The sequence below is a fragment of the Trichoplusia ni genome, chromosome 24 (assembly GCF_003590095.1).
Source record: "Trichoplusia ni isolate ovarian cell line Hi5 chromosome 24, tn1, whole genome shotgun sequence".
Classification (NCBI taxonomy): domain Eukaryota; kingdom Metazoa; phylum Arthropoda; class Insecta; order Lepidoptera; family Noctuidae; genus Trichoplusia; species Trichoplusia ni.
The window spans coordinates 1,168,622-1,192,810 of record NC_039501.1 but is presented as its reverse complement, the minus strand read 5'-3'; the positions used below and the strand labels follow the sequence as shown (position 1 = coordinate 1,192,810).

General features: G+C 34.0%; 1 protein-coding gene across 2 annotated transcripts in view; it reads right to left on the bottom strand.

Moving 5' to 3' along the window:
• LOC113505174 overlaps positions 1-24,189 on the bottom strand; it is a 57,461-nt gene that overhangs the window by 28,123 nt on the left and 5,149 nt on the right. The window contains exon 1 of one of the 2 annotated variants that reach the window (XM_026887756.1): positions 23,654-23,987. The exons of the other annotated variant lie outside the window; for it this stretch is intronic. Within the exon in view, the coding sequence (XP_026743557.1) occupies positions 23,654-23,849 (196 nt within the window). The 5' untranslated portion in view covers positions 23,850-23,987. Of the gene's footprint in view, positions 1-23,653; positions 23,988-24,189 lie in introns of those variants that run through there. 2 annotated transcript variants of the gene reach the window in all.

Genomic DNA, 24,189 nt, shown 5'->3' with positions numbered 1-24,189 from the left:
ATAAAAAAAATTGAATAAAATTTCAGACTTTCTAATAATAAAAATCGAAAAAAAAGATGCATTAAACATAAACACGAAATACATCACTAACGAATGTAAAAAAAAACACAATCTTTCCAGTCTATGGTTCCGCTCGCATAGACACAGTTTTTAGTCATAAAAGCCAGAGATAATGCACCAATAAATTGTATTAATATTATGTAAATTGGTTTAGTTTTTATATGGTACAGTCAGCGACTCAAGTCAATGACCTAAATCTTAAAGCAGAAAGCTATTTTGTATGCGTAAGTATAAAACACTTGTGACTGAAAATAACACAGGCTTCAAGGAAGTATAGTGACACGTTTTATTTTATCTCGTAAACAAACAAATAAATATATATATATACAGAAAAATACAATTCTTTACTCCTATGCAAAATGTTGATCAGCTAATGGCATTTAATCTAGTTGAGTATGAAAATTATATCATCTCTGGTTTGCAAAGTTTTCAGTAGACAGCTTGGACCAAAGATTTTTCTATGGTAGTATGTAGTTGTATAAAAAAATACTAGGGACACTCTGTGCATTTTAATGTGTTCACGAAGGGACCTTTTGTTGGGAACACCTTTAACGAAGGAACCTTTTGTTCATCTATCTGATCTATCTGTACATGATAAGCGTACCGTCGATAATGAAGACGTCACGTTTTAAAACCAATATAGGCAGGGATAAAAACAAAACTTTTCTTTATTTTTTAGTGTAGCCTGCTTGTTTACAAAACTAATGAAAGAAAAAAAAACTGTGAGAAAAGAAAGAATAGAGTTTTCTATACGCACGTCATATAAGAGGACTCTACATTTATATTCCCACTAGATGGCGCCACTGAAATCAGGAACATCCAACAGAATTTAACAGTTCGGCGACCTCGCTTGCCACTAGCGCCCCTAGCGGATATTTGGAGAACTAATATAGTCTTATAGCAAAGGCAATATATTATTAATATATTTCTATTGTTTGTACTATATTTTTGTATTTGTTATTATTGTATTTCTGATTTAAATGTTGCACAAACAATAAATACAAATATGTAAGTACAAGGTCTCTAACAACTGCAGCCTGCAGTTTCCCACAATGTTGGAGATTTCTTAGTCTCGAAGGAATCCTGCAATATGTCTCCAAGTCACGTTCCATGCAATTAATTCGTTGAATAATAATTATTAAGTCAATAAACAACGACTAACAAGAAGAAAGTACGAGATTGAATGTCTAAGTAGAAAAAAAGATAAGTTTTACAAAACAAAAGAAGTCTGGCTATAGGAATGAAATAACCAGCCAGCAAAATTATTTAAGTAAGTAATTATTTATTTAATAACGACTCATGCGTATTTATCGGGATCACCCGACTAGTTTGGGACCCAACCGGAGTCCTTAATCAATACGCGTTTTGAACAGCCCTAACCTCGATCTTTAATACAAATAAAATTAAATTGATCCAAAAAAAAAATTAAATCCATGAAACTATGCTTTATCTATTCATATATTATTATGTTTTTGTTTTTAATTAATGGGATTTCTAGAAAGAAATTCTTGAATCTATTTTTGTATTTAAATGATAATGTTCATTTATTTTCTTACAGCGTCCATACAGTTTCATTTACATTATTACCTATATTTGTAAATGACTATATTGTTAGTAATAAATACACACATTCTTAAGTAAGAAAAATAAATACAAATTCCCTTATTTGTTCCCGACCTTTCTTTAAAAAACAAGAACAGATTAACATTTAAATATCGCACCGGCAGATTTCCGATAGTAAAATCGCATGTAAATCACTGACGTTGTGCCTGTGACGTCATTGTGCGCGCGCGCAACTTAGCACGTCGTGCATAAAGACTTCTTTATTCTAAAACACACTTTAAGACTATCGGACTAAACTCCATAATTCTTTAAAAGAAAATGATTTTGAATAATCGCGAGCATTTTAGCTATGATGTGTGAACCTTATCTCTATAGCTTTAAAGTCTGTTTTCGAGTGACAAATCCCCTACCTGCACTCCGCTTACTACGCCGGCCCATAATGAACCCAGTTCTGCGTAAGTGAATCATGGTGTGTCACTTTAAATTAAGGATGTAATATTCTTTAATAATCTAGTCTTTGACCATGACCTGTTATATTTAAGAAGGTATGATGTTCTCGCTTTTAATTATCAAAAATCGCGAAAGAAGTTTGGTTGGAGAAGGTGGACGTTTTTGCCCAGCCAGCAGTCAGGTTAACATATCATTTAGGTATAATATTTTTGTTTTGGGGGTTCTTCTTAAATAACACAATAATACTCATACTTAAGTTGAGGTCTGAGAGCCTATAGGGTCATCTCTATAAGAAAAATACCATGTAAGAATCTATAACCAAAGTTTAGTATTATTAAGTAAATCAATTTCCCGGATAATTACAATAAATTTTACCTTTACTGGTTTAAATGCAGCAAAATATGCTTACCTGTAACAAAATACAGAACAATTAATTATTGAAGGATTTAAAACAATATCAATTACTAGCTTTTGCCCGCGACTACGTCCCCGTGGGTAGAAGATATAAGTTATGATTTATACCTGAATTTTTTTTTTCACATTTTCCTTTGTACCTTCGCTCCTATTAGTCGCAGCGGTCGGTTTATAGCCTAAAGCCTTCCTCGATTAATGGTCTATTCAACACAAAAATAATTTTTCAATTTAAAACAGTACTTCCTGAGATTAGCGCGTTCAAACAAACTCTTCAGCTTTATATATTAGTATAGATGAAGGGAGATAAGAAGAGTCAGCGCAGACAGAGCAGTAAAAGAAGTCTCTTATAAAGATAATCACAGACAAATATATCTTTCTTAAGCTACCCATCACCTTTGCTCTATCTTGACAATTTCAGACAAGTGATTGCGTCACAGCTTCCTTTCACCGCTAGCCATTCGCATTAGATTAACTTAGAAAGTACCTGACATCGGTAAAGCTACTTACTTTACCGGATTACGAATGGAGCGACAATGTGTTTTTGTGTGAACAAGATGCAGGTTCGAAGAAAACGCAGGCAAAGTACCTACCAATGTGACTTTTCCAAAGTTATATGTACTTTCGTAATTATTTAAAGTCACCTGACAAAACGGTGATGTCACAGTGAAACGTGGATTCTAAATCTGCAATCGGTAATCTACAGTGAGTTAGTGTGGTGTATACTCAAATCTTCTCTTTACAGGAAGAGGCCTGAGCCCAGTAAGGGGTTCGTATATAGGCTGGTATTGTATTGTGACCATATCTTTAACAAAATTTAGAGAAGAGTTGGGAAGGTTATTACATAAATATTTTGCTCTACTTAGAGTATTGTACCAAGCAAAGTGTTTTCAGGGTTTCTAATCTAAATCTTTTAACCGCTTAGATGTAAGTTATTAATGTTAGTAGACTATGTGTATTGTGTTCAGAATTAAAGTAACCATTATATTTATTTTTTTATCAAATTCAAATCAAATTCGTAAAATAAGTATGGATTGTGTAAATTCGTCGCAAGACTATATTATATGGGTCAAGGTCAAAATACATAAATTTCTTTCGTTCAATATTCGTTACCCGACTGCGACTGTGAACAAAATTATGTTATGAAGGCATTTTATACTTTTTCCCATATACTTGGCACGCCCAACAGCCCAAACTCTGTACTGTTTTTGACATTTAAGAGAGGGGGGGGAAGAATCCAAAATGTTCATGCTATCAGTTTTATTTCGAGTACAAAAAAGGGGACAAGTGCGAGTTGAACTCGCGTGAAGAGGGTTCCGTACCATGTTACCTATCATGTTTTTATGTTCAAAATATGTTCTCCCACACATTCCACCTGCAAATGTAAGTTATGTTATTTTAATATCATGGACTTCTTATAGGTTTTCCTATAATCTATAAGGAGAAAAATAATTTCTGTATTTTTTCAAAATTTTAGGTTCAGTAGTTTCGTAGATAAGGGGGGGGGGGAATAACTTGGAAACTATTTATTTTAAAATTACAAAAAAATACATTTAAGATCTTCTCAACAAGACCTTTCATTTGATATGCCACACGATGAAGTTTTCAGATTTTTTTTTTAAATTTTCCCTTTCCCCCCCCCCAAAATGACCCCCCATATACAGATTTCATCTGCTCACGTCACACCTCTGTGTTTGGGTCACAGGAATTGATATGTGTACCAAATTTCAACTTAATCGATCTAATAGATTCGGAGATAATTGACTGTAAGCGACGGAGGGACAGACACACGAGTGATCCTATAAGGGTTCCGTTTTTGTATTCAGACGTACGGAACCCTAAAAACACGATTTATGTTCCTAGAGTAACTAACTATTACGGCGACAGAACATTAAAGAAACGCTTACCATATCTGTTGAACAGTTTGCCAGCAGATATCAGACAAGAAACAAATAAACACAAATTCAAACGGAGACTTAAAAAGTACTTGTTAAATAATATGTAAATACATATCTATGTGTATAACTTTTATATGTATAATATATGTGTAAAATTAACTAAATTGCGACTCGTCCACAGGCAAACCGATAAACCGGTTTTGTGGAGCACTACATATTGTAATTGTATATTTAACGAATAAAAATAAATAAATAAATAAATAATAAATAAAATAATAGTTGATGTTGGATTCCGCTTTCTTATGGGTGGGAGTTTAACCAAGAAGACTCAACACAATCCACGACTATTTTAGTATTTAGGTTACTTATCATAAGATAACAGCTATCACAGCTTCGAGTTATGACGGTTAAGTAATCTGACAGATTAGCAGACTGACAAAGGTTTTATTACACGATGAGTAAAGCATTAAATTCCCCCACAACGTATAGACTTCTGGCACCTGCCACCACCTCTAAAAGGAAAACTTGCAGTTGTGGATGCAAGACGTCGGTCGCTCTATACCAGTGCGAATTCTGCAAATGCTTTTGCAGAAGTCGCACTTTTTTTCATTCGTTACGTTTGATTTCTTTTTCTTTACCCTATTTGTACAGAAACCCTTAGTGTTGAGAATCCAACTTGCACTTGACCGATTTTGAACCGGAACCAGACTTCCAGAAATTACAAGACATTTTGTAACAAATATAACGAGGTCAGATAGGCAGAAGCTCCATATAAAACACTGTTACTTTGCTGCATCCGGTAAGTCTGAAGGTCGATCCCAACATAGTTGGGAAAAAACTAGGCTCAAAACCACCAACCACTAGTAAACTCAACTACAATTTAGATTACTACATTCAGGTTTAGCCTTCTGATAATAACTTTATATTCAAAAGACTTATAAGTATGGGTTATGATTTATGGCAGCACGAAGTAGGTCGAAGAAAATGACTTCCAAAGAATCCAGGCTCGGTTGCTTAGCAACCATTAGGGAGAAAATAACAACCGATTGTATCAGTTAGAGAAGACCTAAGGGGTCGTGGTGACCGAGCGATTCTATCTACGGAATTGAATGCAGGAAAATGTAGGTAGGTTCGATCCCAAACGCAGGAAGTAAAAATGTAACTTTTTCTAAGTTACATTTTTCACACCACAAACAAACGGTCAACGAAAACACTAGGAGGAAACTTGGATTCCAAATATTGGGATCTGAAATCACGAAGCCGTAGTGAGCGAGCGTTGTGAATTTGTGATCAATGCTCAAACCTTCCCAATATGGGTAGAGGCCCAAAATTGAGACCTAAAAAGACCAGTCCAAGAAATACTCTACATTAGTTTATACACTTATATTTGCCGGGACTTTAAAAGAGACCACGACCCCTGTTTTTGTTTCGACAATTCTTCTCAGGGTAGTTCAGAAAGGAAATGTCGACTCTAAAAGTGGTGATATAACCTAATTACAGAATAAACGAGTTCGTTTCAATTATAGGCTGGTACTTCATTATAATAGATATTTTTAGTTCATTGTAAGTTATAAGTTAACGGTGTAAAGAAAATGCGCAGTCATATTCGTAAAAGCCGATCTGCGCACGGAAAAATACAACTTTTCCAAGAAAATCTATTGCGATTTGATTACTCGATTCGAATAGAAAATGAAGCTTGCGTTCAATGTTGTATGGTAGGGCTTTTTCGTATTTCCAGAGTACCGGAAACCTATTACTAAGGTTCCGATGACAATCCGTCTGTCACCAGGCTGTATATCATGAACCGTGGTTGCTGATAGCGTGATAACCATGAGCTGTGATAGCTAGACGGCTAAAACTTTTACAGATGGCGTATTTCTGCTGCTGCAATAACAAAAAACAATACAAATGAAAATCGAGGTTAAGCAACTATTGATACAGTCCTGAATCTGATGAGCGACGATATTTATTTTTTTTGAAAATTGTGTGTATGCAACCCTTTACCATTCATAGAATCGGAAGAAATTAAGAAAGGAAGGAATTAATATCCCTTGTATAGTATTTATAAACTAATCATCAAAGGTATATAAGCTCGAAGTACATTGATTGATAGTTAATTGATTCTATATCATAAAGGAAATTATGATGTAAATTAAGAAGTAGACATAAATTTAAGCCGAAAGATCCATCAATATGAGTTTTTCTTTCATTTAATTCTACTTGAAAGGCATCTACGTGTACTTAAATAGTTTTTACTCGGAACCTCTTAAATACAAAGACCGCTCGAAACCAGTTTGAGAATAATATCAATAAACTCATTAAAGCATATTTTACATGTTATCTGGTTACGCGATTGTGAAAAGAATTGTTTTAGATTTTATGTGAAGCGGAATCAGACAAGTTTAAGATTATTCATTTTTTTGTGTTTCACATTCCCTGGGCCCATTTAGACCAAGTAAGTTTCTATAATTCACAGTGTATGGGTATTATTAGGATAATGTAGTGTATTTTATCATGATCATATTATGACTTTATTTATACACCTGGTATCTCTGCATCACTCTTTGGTCGACTGGTAGAGAACGTCTCAGGCATAAGTCCGCCATTTTACATTTTTAAAGCATAAAAAGTGTAAATAAATAAATCGAAAGCATGTCTGTTTAATGTTTATATTATTTGATATCACTCCTAAAATCAGTAAGGTTATTTGTCTAGGACATTATAAAGGTCTCGGGTCGAGTCTGGATGAGGTTAGCACAGGACCGTAGAAATTGGCACGAAAAAGGGGAGGCCTATGCCCAGCAGTGGGAGGATAAAGGCTGTGGATGATGATGATGATGATGATGAATTTGTCTAGACTTTAGAAGGATTGAAAATGGACTAAACAGTTTTATTTTAACCTCGTAGATAAAACAATTATTCCTTATTTTTTATTGCAGCTGTATTTCGTACAAATTAAGTACATAGATACGTACTTACGTGTTTCAAACAACCGTACAGCTGCTTTCGCGTTCTAATTTCAATTTCTCATAACAATTGAACCTATCACCATTGATTACTACTTGATAATGTTACTTTTAAATCAAAAACGTTTATTAACAAACACTAACATAATTCATTTTAGCAAAGAATACAGTAAGTTAATAACCTATTAAAAAGTATTTAGTCAAATAAGCCTGAATTATTATTGTCTTAATCATCATCAAAAAAAAAGTCCTTGAATTTAAAAAGCTCACGCATATTATTCATCAAAGAATTTAAAAATCAAATAACACTGGCCATTATTACACGATACCTACGCAACATTGAAAAAAAAGACAGTTCGAAGTTTGAAAATGGATTCCGCACATGAGTCACTTTGCATCGCTGCCTGCTTCGACTCATCTTTGCGCGGGATTCCATGTGTGCGTGCGATCGTAACAAGGCACCTTTTGTTTGTGTGACAGTGAAAATTACAAATGAAAGCCATATACGGAACGTGCACGACACCAGCGCCACCATGTAAACGCAACAAAAGGGGAGTATGTCAAACAGTGAATGACAAGTGCATAATGTTTATTGTTCTAAAATAAATAAAGTAAATATATAGAAAGACAATAAATAGTGTTTTTATAGATATATGTTAAAAACAATTAAGGAGAACATGGATGTGATTATAAAAACTGGTTTTGAGAGTGTAAAACATGAAATAAGTTTGCCTCCTATGAAATGATCACTGCATATTTTGTCGTCGGGTTTTGGATGCCATGGCGATCCATCATCACTATACAACAAATAATAATACCATAATTAGTAAATATCCTATAACATTATTTAAATTAATATTGTAGGCAATTGTATTTAAGGTTATGTCCAACATCACTTACTTTTTCCTTTTAACTGCAGCTATCCATTTAATTCTTTGATCTATTTTCCAGGCTGCTTTTGGAAAAATATAGAATTTACACTGACTATTTCCACTGGTATTTTTGCAGTTTATAACACAACAAGAATAATGACCCATTTTCAAAACAGCGTTTGACAAGTTTCACTAACCCCTTTTGTTACACAATTCTGCCACACCGTGCGCTGCCATCGTTTACTATATCCCTTCCATACACTACGCTCGTACTCAATACACGTTATGTATTTACAAGAGTTACCCACACATGTCATCATGCGCAGAAATGAGTTGAATTGAATATACGCGCTTGTGAGAGTGGCCGCCATTGTGAATAGTTATAATAATATGCTTACATAGTGGGCACTTGATATCATTTGAGTTGTATTTACAAACGGGAATATGCTTGCCGTAAACTAAATTATGATAGCTCTGTTTATTTAGAATAATGTTGATTTGTGCAAGTTTTGAATATGAATAGTTTGTGATGATGAATTTAATTCTTGTTTTGATGGGTTTGTGTTGGATTCGTTTTAGTTATTTATGCCCTAAATTCTATCGTTTAGGAACTTATTAATACTTAATAATAATGCTTTTAAGTAATTATTTATTAACACACTTTTTTAACATTCCCTATTCATAAAAACAACCCATTGCTACTAGATACGTTCTTTACAGTTGCAATACTATAAATCACTTATTGGCGCCCAAACAAGGGCACATACAACCAAACACACAAGTAGTACAAACAACCAAATCCGAACCAAAACCTAGCTCATCACAAGCAACTAACCAATATAAAGTTACTTCTCCAACAAAATACTTCAAACAAATAGTAAAAGTATTAACTAATCTGCTATCCGTACAGTCCGTACAAAACTGCACGGCTAACTAATCCCGCTCTATGTATAAGTACGGTCAGACGAAAAGTGCAAGCTGGCCGCGTTTTAATAGAACGCGGGTTGACCACGTTGCTTACCGAGCAATAGCACTCAATTAAACTGGTGCGTTTGGATATTATTTATGGAACTTATTACTCAGAGTCCAGAGATAGTAAATAATCGATATTGTTATGAAATGTTATAAAACGGTGATTAGAGTAACGGTCAAGTGAGAGAGTCAAATGAGAGTGGGACTCGCAATACTGAGGTTTCGCGAGTTCGTACAAATAGGCTCCAGGTAAACTAATACCTTGAGAGACAAATAAGCTGTCAAATTGATTTACCACCACGTTGACTTCCATAAATACTTTTCAATAAATATAAGCCATCCTAAAAAGGAAAAGCCAGGAAAAGAAAACCAATAACAAAATTTCATGAAAATCGGCCAAGTCGTTTCGGAGGAGTTCAATTACATACCTACACCATGACACGAGAACTTTATACCAATATTGGATTACATCAAATTGATAGTTCTAAGAAAACGATAACATAAACTATGTATCTGCATTATGACATCACATTCCCTTGGCGTTACGTATGCGTATTGTATCAGAGTAACAGATGTTATTTACAAACAAACGTACGAGACACTTTATCTACTAAACCTACCTATAAGATAAAGGAGTAATGTGTTTGTAAGTTTGAATACAGAGAAAAACTTCAAAACCTGGAATTGAGACATTGTCAATTTTATTTTAAAAATTTTCGTCATTTTTCGTGACTTCGCTTCTTGAATTGCAATTTACATTATTATCATGAAACGTAGCTAAAATAAGGTAAGTTTTATGTCAATACTATTGTTTTAACAACAAAAACATATAGAAGACTTCAAATTAAAAAAAACTAAACCAAACTTGATCAAAGTTTTATGGGAACAATTATTTCAGGTTAAATGAAAAAAAAAACAACAAAATTGGTCCAAAGTTCTGAGGTAAAAAAAATAGAGGCGACTAAGAACCCCCTTCTTTTTGAAGTCGCTTGCAAATTGAACACTAACTTCAGGTTTAAATTGACAACTACATAAAACAAATTTGACAATAAAAGCTATTTATTCAATTTAACAAACCTACTCAAATAAATATTCCTTCTAGAATAGCTATTGCCAACCAAACGAAAAATATTGTTGTTGCAAAGTTCAACATTACGTGTCGTTTTTAGTTCCAATCTTTCGAAACAGATGGCGTTAGCAGTACGTCTCAGACAATACGCGAAACTCTACATAACATTCACTTTGTAATACAGTTTATTTTTTTATTATTTAACGCTTGAAATAATTTATAATAATATTATTTAAGTAATAAACGGTCTTTATTTCTCTACATTGTTAAAATGCAGTGTCAGAAGAAAATTATTGATCAATCAAATGTGGAACTTATGCACAGGATTATTAGGGTTAATTTTGAATATATTTGCTATATTATTGGTAGTTGATAAGAAAACAATTGAATAACAATGAGTCAAAGAATAGCCGTATCGCTTAATGCTCATCGTTTTTAAACAAACGCTACAATTTGGCTGGTTTGTAAAAGAGATAAAAGATTGTTTAAGACAGATCATGGTATACGTGCGCGGTGAGTGAGAGAAGGACGGCGATACTTTGTCAATAACTTCAACATTTAAAATGCAATTACTGTACGAAAAACGCAATGTGACTGAAACACTTAAACAGTTGCTTCTGTGACTCTACATTCAAGAGATTTCTGTCATCTTTATGTTTATTAAATGTAATTTAAGTTTTATTGTTCGTAGGGATTTTTTTCAGACCTTTTTTTTGAACCTATCCAAATATGAAAAATACAGGTTAATTACGAGTCGAACTCGCAACACAGAGGGTTTCGTACAAACAAGCTAAATAAATACAAAAATGAAATTAATGAGATACTATTTTTTTAAAATAAACAACAACTTTTGTAAGGAATTAAATCCTTGTATCGCGGGGTTTTCACACACATTCAAGTCACATGCACAACGTCACCAGGACTCAGGACAAGCCTTCATGGATCGAGTTTGTGTGATCAATGAATGCTTAGGTATCGCGTCACGTCGTGCGCTATGGGTTTGGGAGCTCTACCACTTGGCTATCCTTGCCGACATCCGTGTCTGATGACAGACAGCGGTGCCTTAGTAATAGGCTTCCATTTTTCCCACGTTTTTATACACCCACCTTCTTGTATGTATGTTTGTTTGTCTGTCGTTCCAGTTGGATTTTTGTGACTTAATTTTGAGGGACTTTTAAGACCAATTTTGATAAAAATTTAATGGAGTGACAATTAAAAACGTGGATATTTAGATTTTTTAAATCTATTTTAATAGTTATTTGCTTACAAAACTAAAACGACTAAACATCCGCTAAGGCTAAGTGGATAGAACTGTTAAAAAACCAGCGAGCAGCGAGACTTTATATTTTTTTCAAACCACCCCAATATCTCTGCCTACTTCTCTATGAACGATCTACTAAATATCATCATCGGCCTAGCCTTTTCCCAACTATGTTGGGGTCGGCTATCAGTAAAACCGGTTTCAGCTAAGTACCAGTGTTTTACAAGGAGCGACTGCCTATCTGACCTCCTCAACCCAGTTACCTGGGCAACACGATACCCCTTGGTAAGACTGGCCGTCAGACTTTTCAACGATCGAACGATCTACTAAATACCTAAAGAGATATGTTTACATGTTCTCATCGTACACAAACACCTATTTTGTTATCTCTTGCCCGTACAGATAAGAATTCCATTTTTATAGAGATCGGAAACCAATTCGGTAATACGGATAAACATGAACGAATAAACATTGTGACGTATGTTATATATCATCATTATCAATAATACAAAGAAAAGTTATATATAGAGAAAAGTTATATACGTACGTACATCTAATAAATAAGCACTATATTTTCGATTTTACTATAAAATTAAGTCAAACATGAAAAACATGTTGACAAAAACAACAATAAATATATTCTGAGAACCAATTGTGTTCATACGGAATTTATATTTAAGAAATACCTATCATAAAAAAATCGAGTAAGCCAAAACATAATTTGAATGGAGTATACAAGATTATAATTAATCAGCTGATCTACATTATTATTGCCAACCCGATTTAGTTACTTGGGATAATAATAATTATGTTATTGCTTTCTTATTTTGCCAAATTCTTTTTTACTAACAAAAGCCTAACTTAATTATTTTCACAGTGTGTGTTCCGACCCGTACTAACTTTTCAATTATTGTGTTAGGAATGCTTAGGAGAATACTAATAGAGTCAAATTTAATCCAATTTTTAATCATTCATCGGCAAATAGCGGGGCCCTGGCTGATGACATTCTATGGTCTCCAATAAAGAATATTCTAGAATAGTCATTATTATTGTTAATACTTAACTTAACTATAAGAAAAGGTTGTTGAGCACACTTCTACCACCTAATCAATATTTCTAGTTCAGAGTAAAAACATTTAACATCAACACGAGTTGAGAACAATGAATGAATAGGTTATTAACAGATTACACTGACCCCAAAAGATTTTATTGCCGTATAATACGTGTATACGTACATATATTATATTAAACTTTACCACCGCCTACCGCCATCTCTTACACTTATAGACTGCATGGATAGCCTAGTGGTTGAGGTCACCACGCCAAACTCATTGTGCGCAACGTGCCGCGGGTTCGATGCCCGCGTAGGACAAGCCTTTGTATCCTTGTATCTGCGAATACTACAAAAATAAAAGGAACTATGAGTAAATAAGCTGTCTCTGCTTGCGTTAAAACAATAACATAAATCACTCAAATGTAGCCAAAAATCGCATCATTAAGTTTCAGATACATTGTTCGATGATAGCCAACCATCCAAATGTTAAGATTAACGATATAAATATTTAGAAATAATTTAAATTGACTTTACACAGAATCGATGATCTTTAGAATTTGATCCCAACAATAAAATATATTTTTAAATCAGCTCACTGATGCAGATTACTCAACATTTCTTTACGCGCAAAAAGTTTACGCACATCGTTTCAAGGTCATCATTAATTTAGAGGAAATAACAAACCTATTAAGAACATGTTTTGATTGTATTAGCTTCGAAAAGTGTTCATATAAATAAATCAACGAAGATTGATTATAGGATCGATAAAGTTGGTAAAGGAGTTGTGTAAGCGTGACAGAGAACTAGATGGCGTAGAGCGATGTCTCTTTTCCACAATTGCGATAATATTACTTTAAGATGCGATGGTAAGGCCTATTGTCAGTGTTTGCTCATTTTAGTTTAAATCCTAATGTTCTATAGACATAAATAACAAAGTTTCCGTAAAGCCAACTTTCAAAAGGCTCGACCGATTTTTATCAAGAACAATTGCACATAAAAAACAAACTAAATTGTCATCTCTCAAAGAATTTGGGAACTGTGAAGCCACAGACAGACAGATAGACAAACCGATATGACAAACTTATAACACCCCTCTTTTTGCATCGTAGCTTAAAAAGGCGAAAATTTTCGAGTTACTTGTTTGTTACTTTTCCATGCTTAAATAGCTGAACCGATAATTCTTTTATGAATATTGGAGAAGCTCTAACGACAAACTGCGGGGACACATCTACCGTCTAGGACGGATGGAGAGCAGTGTAATATTTGACAATATTGCTATATTAACTGGGTTGAGGAGGTCCGACAGGCTGTATTAATTTTCCGATATTTTTTTGTTCCTGCTACAGGAATAAATAAGGAGCTCGTGGCTAAGCTATAACCACAGAAGTGAAACGATCACAGGTTAAGCTATGCTTGACGCGGTTGGTCCGTAGATGGGTGACCATCTTTGTCATAAGGAGTTCCTCCGTGTTTCGGAAGGCCCGTTAAATTGTGGGTCCCGGCTGTTATTCTTACATCTTCGACAGTCGTTACAGGTAGTCAGAAGCTTGAAAAGTCTGACAACCAGTCTAACCAAGGGGTATCGTGTCGCCCAGGTAACTGGGTTGAGGAGGTCCGACAGGCAGTCGCTCCTTGTAAAACACGGGTACTTAGCTGCATCCGTAAAGGCTGGAAGCCGACCCCAACATAGTTGGTAAAGGCTAGTGTGATGATATTTGGACGATATCGCAATACTACCGCTACCTCATGGCTGTCGCGACGGATATACCAGTAACGCTCAAATAAATAGAATACAATTTTGTTTTTAATCATTTTCCTTAATTACTTGATAAGTATACTCGCACCACATGTACAGCCGAGAACTGATGCAGTTGAACTTATTTTTCAAATGACGATAATATTCGCAATTCACATTTTTATGGCAAAGGGTAAAAAAATAACAAGTGGTCACCAGGCCACTGAGCGTGACGTGTCACGGATTCGATCCCCGCGTAGGAAAAACATTTGTGTGACCCACGAATGCTTGTTCTGAGTCTGGGTGTCTTCGTGCGCGTGATATGTATGTTTGTAAAACCCCCCGCAACACAAGGATTAAATTTCTTACTGCGGAAGTCGTTTAAAAAAATATGTGGAATTGTTTTATATTTTTTCACTAGCTGTTGCCCGCGACTTCGTCCCCATGGGTAGAAGATATAACTTATGATTTGTAGCTGCCCTATTTTTTTTCACATTTTCCTTTGTATCTTCGCTCCTATTAGTCGCAGTGTGATGGTTTATACCCTATAGCCTTCCTCGATGAATGGACTATTCAAAACAAAAAGAACTTTTCAAATTGAACCAGTAGTTCCTGAGATTAGCGCGTTCAAACAAACAAACAAACTCTTCAGCTTTATATATTAGTATAGAGTATAGATTTCATCATTAGCTTAATTTTCATCATTTTTCATCATTTCATCAAGTCTCTTCAGTACGTAAAGACCATTATAAGCCCGTATTTTAAATAATTATCGCTTGCATAATTGCCAATAGGATGAAAAATTGCCTAACAATTTACAAAATTAAATACTTTATTAATGTGGTACCATTTGCATTTGACATTAAATACTAGAATTAAATCAACTCATTACTTTAAACCATTTTATTAGCAGACAGATCAGCAAACCAGTTAAATTTAAAATGACGTGCGTCAACGTCAGCACCGGTCAGGCGCGCAGTTAACACTAACTGCTATCGAAGGTTATATCACTGCAATACGAAATGGGTCGCGGTTACTGTGATGTGAAGTATTATTATCTAAACTATATTTGTATATTTATTTTTTAAATAATATGTGGATTTCCGAAATATTTTGGAAAGCAAAAAATCTCGTCCTTCTTTCTAAGCGTAACTTTTAGAGAGTTACGTGAGAAAACTATTTTCTTAAGGTTTAAGAAAATAGTTTTCCGAGTTAACGCAAAAAGATAATGCTTAAGGGAAATTTCGCATAACTATACTTAATTTATAAGTCGAAATACTCAATTTTCTATAACTTCCGTTTATTTTGCTAAATATCTTATGCGAATTTAGCGATTTGCAAAAACCGAGTGCAACTATAATAACATAGCGGTTTCGGTTTCGGCCAATCAATAGAAATACATTTTCAGCCTATATTGCCCAATTTTCTTACCTACTTAAAGAACCCCAACCTAAAATAAACTAATATTTACAATCAAAGAAGCAAATTTCTATTTTACAACTATTTTCATGAACTGCCTTTCTACTTTACACAAATCACTTCCAAAACATTTACAACCCTTCTAACCACACAATTTGAAATTAAAAAAAAATAACTAAAAAACAATTCGTATACCTGAAAACTAGACGTTATACAACTAATTTAAAATTAAAGCTAGGTATCAGTTATGTTACATAATGTCACAAATTGGCCCACAATGATTCGGTACAAATTCACTTTGCGATTTGAATTGGATGAAGCGAACAATGCTGACGTGTCAAAGCCAAAATATATGGTTAGCGGGCACATATTAATTATAACTAAGTTACTGAGACAGGAATGCATGAATGCTCCAACATAATGGTCAATGTGTTGATCAGCTGATGGCGATTTCGTATGCTAAGAGTATATTCTTAATACCTCTCTCTTGGTTATTTCTCGGAATCAATTAGTTTTATTTTTCCGTAAAAATAGGGTTGAAATTAAGATTATTTTTACGGAAAATTAGTTTTATTTATAGGGTTAAAATACTGAGTTGTACGTCAATCTGTCACCAGGTTGTCCATAGATGTTATATTCATTTTAGTGCTATTACGGCAAATCACAAGAAACAAAAATTGTATGCAGGTAAGATTCTGCTTAATATTATAGGACATAATATATAACACACATAAAAAATACCTGCCCAGCTTTTCAAACCTTGCTGAAAGATAGTAATGGTTTTCCCGAAAATATATTTTGGATTAATATTATCCCTAATATTTTTCATCAAGTGTCAATAATTTTATGAGACCAATGACGAAATAGAACGGCATATGCGATCTACACAAAATATTGTTTGTATGTCAGCAAATCAATCAATTAAACCTTATACATGACATACCTCCAGCACAGTTCTATCGATCTTGATACTTTTTCAAAGATACTTTTTCCTTTTCACTGTCGACGAGACGCGGGTTTGATCCACGCGTAGCAGACGCATTTATGACGTCCACGAGTGCTTGTCTTGGAAGTTGGAGTATATTTTGAATTTTTTGTCAAACCCCAGCGACACAAAAAAAAATCCTTAATACGTGGGTCATTTTCTTAAGACAAGGAAACTGTTTTTTTATCCCCATTTTTGGACATCCTCCACAACTTGTCCATTTCCATCCACAGCTGTACCATTCTCAATATTAACAGAATCTGTCAAAGCACCTTACAGACCCAAACGTGCTCATTGATATTGTTTAAGAAGTTGGTAAAAAAAGCCTAAAACCACTTGAATATTCAATGTTACCGGATCAAGGCCATATGTGTGTAGGTAGATATACCTCCACCCACGCGAAACTTTACGCGATACACAAACGTTACTTCTTAAAAAAAAAATTGTAGATATAATATAAGGTAATATAGTAATTAATTCATTATATTATATTAATGAGGCGTTTTGTTTTGGAAAAGACCAAAAGTCTTTTTGGGTCCAAAAATGTCCAGCAGTGGACAGCTATAGGCTGCGATGATGATGATGACAGATTAAAAAAGGAATAAATTGATTCTAAGACTATAAGTAAAATTTGCTGCTTTCGAGAATGAAGTTCAAAACTAGCTTTATAATTTTTCCCCTTATACAACAAAAAAATTAAGAACAAAACCTAAGCAAAAGAACCAATGAGCATTTATGACGCATTTTTCTATCTACGGGACCCCCAAAGAATAAAATTATTTTAGACAAAATATTTTTATCTTGTTATTCAAAACGGTGGTAATCAAAAATTCAAACTGACAGACTCTTGATTAGAAAATCCCTAAGAACAACATGATTTGTTTTAAAAAAAGGTTTAGGTCTTAAGTCTACTTAAGGGAGCCTGTCACAATTGTGGAAGTAGGACGGAGTACTACAAGTGGTAGAGCGCCATCTCACCTTCATAATCAGAATAACGTTACTTTATGAGGTGGTCAAAAAGCAAGAATAGAAAAAAAAACATGGTAAGTTTTTTTTTTTATTTGAAATAATTATAATTACCTAGTATGTTAAAAGGAAAGATAAAATGATCAAAGTGTTTCGTTGTGCAAAATACGCAACGATTACTAATTTGATATTTCTACTAAATATGACGCAATTTATCTAAGTATGAGACATTGCAACACTTTTATTACTGATTCCTAAAGTTAATAACTACTTTTATTTATATAAGAATATAATTAAATAAGTGAAAAATACATTACAGGGGACCTAATATTGATTATGTTTTTCAAGAAAATATTTAACAGTATTTTTCAAAGTCTGATATCAAAACATATGACGTATGATAAAAAAAAAATGGCCGTTTTGTTATAAATAGTAATCAGGTTAATTTAGCAAGGAGTAAAAGTTTTTAATGCGCAAGTACATAAGTACAGCGGAGCTGACGTCACAACTGAGTCAAGTTACATGCTAACAACAAAACAGAAATTGAAAAAAATAATGATCTTTATAAAGATCTAATGACCAAGACGAATAAGAAAGTCGTTGGTATAATAGCTTTTTACGTAATTATTAGAATTGATAAAATTGACCAAAAATATTTTTTTTTTAATACGTTTTTTTTTTTATCGTAATTTTGTTACTAAGCTAAATAATAAAATGGTGGAGCATAGCGCAATGAAACCTCACTCTGACAGCTAAGTATTTGCTTACAGAGGTCAGTTGCATTTTAGCATTTGAAGTAAGTACAAAATAATACTTTTAAAAAATCAGAAAACTGGTTATCAGCAAGATATTATCCTAATTCCAATCCCTTTACCAATCGATCTATCTAAGCATAGAGAAGAAACTGCGTCATACACTTAACAAGACTATGAAATAACATGACGTAAATATTTCACCACAATTTTTTTTATAATGAAAAGAATATTATTCGAAATCTACAAAACAAATCTCAGGATGCCAAATGATCACGCATAGCGCCATTTTATAATGATTCACTAACAACGAAATATGTATGACTTGCAAGCATTACTGTCAAGGAAAATTATTATACAGCCATCGCAACTTTTTCCCTATTTCGAAAATGGAATTTCCGGAGTCAATTAAGAAATGACATAGACAGCTGAACATCGTAAAAGCTACTTTTATCCGCAACTAAACAATATTCGCTGCGAAAAACGAAAAACAAGATTTTCTCAATGAACAAAGCAATTATTATATTGTTGAGTTTAACGTAGTTACGCGTCATATAAACTTGAAACCGGTTCGAAAAATATTAAAATAAGTTATTTAGTCTATTACGAACCGCCATCTTGGTCGTCATATCTTATACGCGTATATGTATATGAAAGAGACGATTCAATATTTGAAAGGTGAATAAAAATCGTTGTAGTTTTAATTGTTTAAATAAATAAGTAGACTTGTATTAAATTCAAAAGAGATAATTTGAGACAATTAATTAGGAAATGTAATAATATAAAACGATTTGAGCTCCTTTAAAAACAAGACGAGGCGACCGAGAGTTAGCGTCGATAAGCGTAGCAGTTCACATACTGTGTTCGGGCGAAATATTTCCATATGTTCGCTTTTCATCGCCGGCTGAGCTCTAGTGCACCTAATGAAGGTCTTGTAAGCACGGCAGTGTACTGCTATCAGGCAGTCCGCAATTGTCGAGTGTGTTACTGGCTGGTTATGAATAAACGGGTGCGGGCCGGCCCCTTGCGTCGATTGAGTCACGAACGAACGCCGCACTGTTTGCTACCACTGCATTATTTTACGATAATTCCGTTCGTGCCGTGTTCATTGTTAACGATATACATTGCTTTGACGCTACAAGTTTTTGTTTCACTGCCACCTCGTAAGAGGTAATGTACTGTGAATATAATAGCAATTCGTTTAAATAATGTAGAATATTATAGCCGCTGTGACACGTCTTCGCGGACTCGACCATCGAGTATTTTTTCTTTATTCGCAGGAGACTGGCCGGTGTTCAATGGTTTATTGTGATGAAATAGACGCTTCCGATGACAGGTGCGGATTTAAAAAACAACATGAGACATAGACAATGGAAATTATGAATTTAGAACGACGAATACATATAAATAAGTGGCGCGGGCAAACAAAGATGGTGGTCAAAATAGTTTGAATATCGTTCGTCTATAAACATTAATTTGTGTGTCATGATATGTTTTAATAAATAAATCATGGCCTTGTAATATGAATCGTTGTATTAGCAATTGATACGAACAGTCGCCACCCTATTTAACATTATGAATTGTTTAAAAATTGAACGTTTTATTACTCATTTAGATTATACCTAAATTAATTGCATTACAATACAACGAAGAGTCAGACGTGACATTGAAGGAACGACCGCAAAAACACACGCATGTTCGAGAAAATGGCGCCGGTCGGTGTAAAAAAATATTTCAACGGTGGGAATTAGAATTACGCCATTCATAATGGTTGCGATCTAGCTTGATGTGGATAGTTTTAGTAACTTTTTCGTTTCATTAACAAGCATCGGAGAGTAAGATGTACGCAATCGACTTTTTTCTAAAAGAGACATTTCTAATATCGTTAGAACCATGTATGAAAATGACATTTCGTTTTGATTAGTCACTTGTCTTTATCCTGTCATAATCATACAATCGAGAATGAAATATTAATACAAAATAAATAAAATATTTATTTTAACTTGGAATAAAACATTCTACATCTTATGTAATAAATAAATTACATAAAAGGGCAGGCGTTTTACTTATTAAGCCACTATTGAAGAACTAATTTAGAAAACTTATAAATCGCAAACAGATGACTAGACGGTAATTTATACAACATTGAAGAGAATGATTTGTCTATTGAAATACGCACTGGAAAAATATTAGAAGCTTACAGCAAATAATATTCAATTACCTACTTCCAGTAAAAAATATATTTATAAATTGCAATTTTGACCCAAATACAAATTAAATTATCCATAACTACATAAGTGTTTACTAAAATAATTATAAGATTAGGTACGTCATTTATATTTAAAAAGTATTTCATTTAATAATAGAACGTCGAAATTAGCTGATAAAAAGAATAGTCACTGCTGTTTTTTTTTAATTTTCATGTCAATTATGACAGTTGGATTTTTTAAACGGACAACACAATCTGCCTTCTCAATATTTCAAATACACAGTCTGTTATATACTAAAGTTTTTTTTTAAGTAGGTTATTTAATAAGAATCATATGATATTTAATAAACACTACAATAACTTTCGTTAGGCTGATTTGTAACCTTTTGAGAACGGTTAACCCGTATTTAACGGGCTGACTAGTTTAATAAAGGGTTACGGTTGGGTTCGAAACTAGTCGGACGATAACGATAAACACGACCAACTTTTCATTATTAAACAATTACGTGGTAATTACGGGTGAATCGGCCATGACGTGGTATAAGTCCTTATATTCCACTTTATTCACCTAGAAGATTTCAAATAGGTGAAGAATGATCTTTTTAATGTCTCCTCGTATGACCTCGGGTAAATTTCACTTGACTGACCCTCAAACTACGCCGAGACGATCAAACATGTTTGTCTCCCCTTTATAAAGATTTTTTTAGGTATAGGCCGGGAGTCCGAGACGTCCATAGAAAACCTTGAGATAATAATTATTTTTATTCTGAAACGAAGAAAATGTTAAGAAATTGTTGTATTATTTTTAACAAACGGTTTTTTCTTTCTAGAAACAGAAGAATTACTATTTTTTTTGTTACATCTATGCGTTGTTGCAAGTAAGCTACCTCATAATTTACTCGCATTTAAAAAAAAAAACGATTTTATATCAAACATAATTTATTGAGTTTAATTATGTATTAAGAATCTTTACTATATTAGATCAGATACTGTATAGTGATTTATTTTATGTTTCGCCTAAAACCAACGTGTTATTATTCGTATACTTGATCATGTTTGTAATTATTATATTAATATCATTACGTCATTTCCATATTTAGTTAGGTACGAATCACTATTAGTACCGCGATGGTGCATTGCGTTTGGCGGTACTTCAACGTTGCTTATTATTTTCATTAATAATTATTTATCAAATACAATTTATTATAACTTGTAAAGATTTAGTGTGGTTCATAATAAATTAACAATCTACATGTTGAACAATATTTTATAGTATTTTTAAAAGCCGGCCTGCCAACTCGTTTAGATACATGAATTCAGTTTAATCATTAATATTTTTGTGACTTTATAAGCTATAATAAAATCGGTGAAAAAGTATAATGTAAAATACTATCCCACTGCTATATTCCTCCTTCGTCCGACAGTCTTCATAAAATGTATACCCCAAGCCATAACACTGATAAATATTACCAGAAAAATAATAATTTGTTACGCAATATAATATTGCCTCTTACGTCAAAAATCGAATTCTAATAGACAAAATGCAACTACAGACGCTTATTTCAATATTATAATGTTGTTCTTCGAGTTCTTATTTTAAATTAGCTGACCACAAGTTTTTAATAGTCGGAGACATTGTAAACCAACATACAGCCAACACTAATGCAAGCTTTGTTGTCTATGACGAACAAAAATAGATGATTATTTTTCTGTTGAAACCTTGAGAGGTGATCTCAATCTTAAATACTTCGTTAATTACATGTAGTTAACGATTTTAATATTATTTAAAGTATATTTATTAAGAGGCTTTACTTTTGATTATCTATAGATTGTGGTATTGAAACTATAAGCCCAAGATTACGGGTCCAGCAGAGGGATTATAGTTTAAGTTATAGAAAAATATTTTTTAGCCTGCGGTTTAAGTTAAGTTATTTAAAAAATATGTATCCATAATTCATAATATAATGTAATTATGACGTCTGTGCCATTAATAAAATAGGTGCACAATATGACGTGAACTGTTCAAAATCTGTATGAGTTTGCATAAATAATAAATAAAAATAATTAATTACAATTATTAACTAAATGTTGTCAGTTTAAAAAATGTTCCTTACTTATTAATGTTTGTTTTTCCTAACATATTAATATTAGTCACAGGTTAACATCCTTTATTAATGAAATATTTTTTTATTCCATTACGACAACCCTAGGTAAATATTTTAAGTCATATCATTTAAAAAAAGAATGTTCAAACAAGTATGGCGGCTAAAAACTGCACGTGATTATAAAATACTTATCCGCTTGTATTGGTGACGTCATTACTGAAATACGTCTTATGATCGCAAAATATTATGAATGCGTTTCGCTATTGACTTACTAATTGGATGAACTTGCAAAAAAAAACTATTCCTTAAAAGGGAGCAGTTCGTTCCTGTTTCCTCCCTCATATTTTTTAAGAAGGCAATTCGTAGTAGTTTATTGATAATTCTGTTTTGGAAACCTAATGAATGCGGTTATCTGGTATTAACGTGAGGATATTGGCATTAGATTGCAGTCGCCCATCCCTTATCAGTACCACTAAAGGTGAAGGATCGACGATTATTCTTCGCCAAACTTGTAGTAAGGTATTATCTAAATGACGCAGTTATGTTACTAAGCACACCCGCCGTAAAAATATAACATTGATAGCGGAAAACATCGCAGACAGATTTCAATATTTCGAAACATCCTGCTAAGTAAAAAAAAACCTGTCAAAATAACCGCAACAAAATGGCGTAATAAAATTATAGATAAAAATATTAATTCGAGATAGACCACGTGCCATATAAATTGGTACGTTATTTCGAACTAGGTACATTTCGAAAGCATTCGAACGTTCAAACAAAGAGCACGCAAGTTGAACGCGACAATTAGAAGGCGACCGGTTGTTGTTGTCGGTCGGTTGGGTCGCGCGCCGCCGCCGCTGCTGCCTCCGCTCATCGGGCGGGTTATAATAACGTCACTGAACATACCGGCCGCAAACTTCTCCGTGTGCCCGAGCGCAAGCCAGCCGGGCACGACACAGTCGCAGACTTCCTCCCAGCAGCGCGCCTTCTCCGCCCTGTCTCCGTAGTTAGGATCATTCGTGTCGAACAGGCAAGGCCTCTTCTTCACCTCGGTTATGATCAAACTACTTTTGATCCCGTCCCCATCCTTAGTTCTGACCATGTCTAAAATTAATTGTAAAAAACTCGCGCGACGTAACGTTAGTTTGTATCGCGTGCGGATGTTAGATGCGGACGGCCGGTACACGCGAGCGGTATGCGCGTCTCAATGCCCGCGTGAAACTGGCGGGTCGGTGCGGCTAGTGCCGGCAGCGGCGCAGCGGCCGCGGCAACATGGCGGCCAGACGGCGGGGAAACAAAATAGGTGTGAGCGGCGCGCTATGAGGCCGTTTGCGATATCGCCTTCCTCGGTCCCTCGCGCTAATAAATAAATAAGATGCAACGTATCCTTACTGTTTCATACTTCATACATGGCGACATTTGGGTAACAGCTGACAGGTATT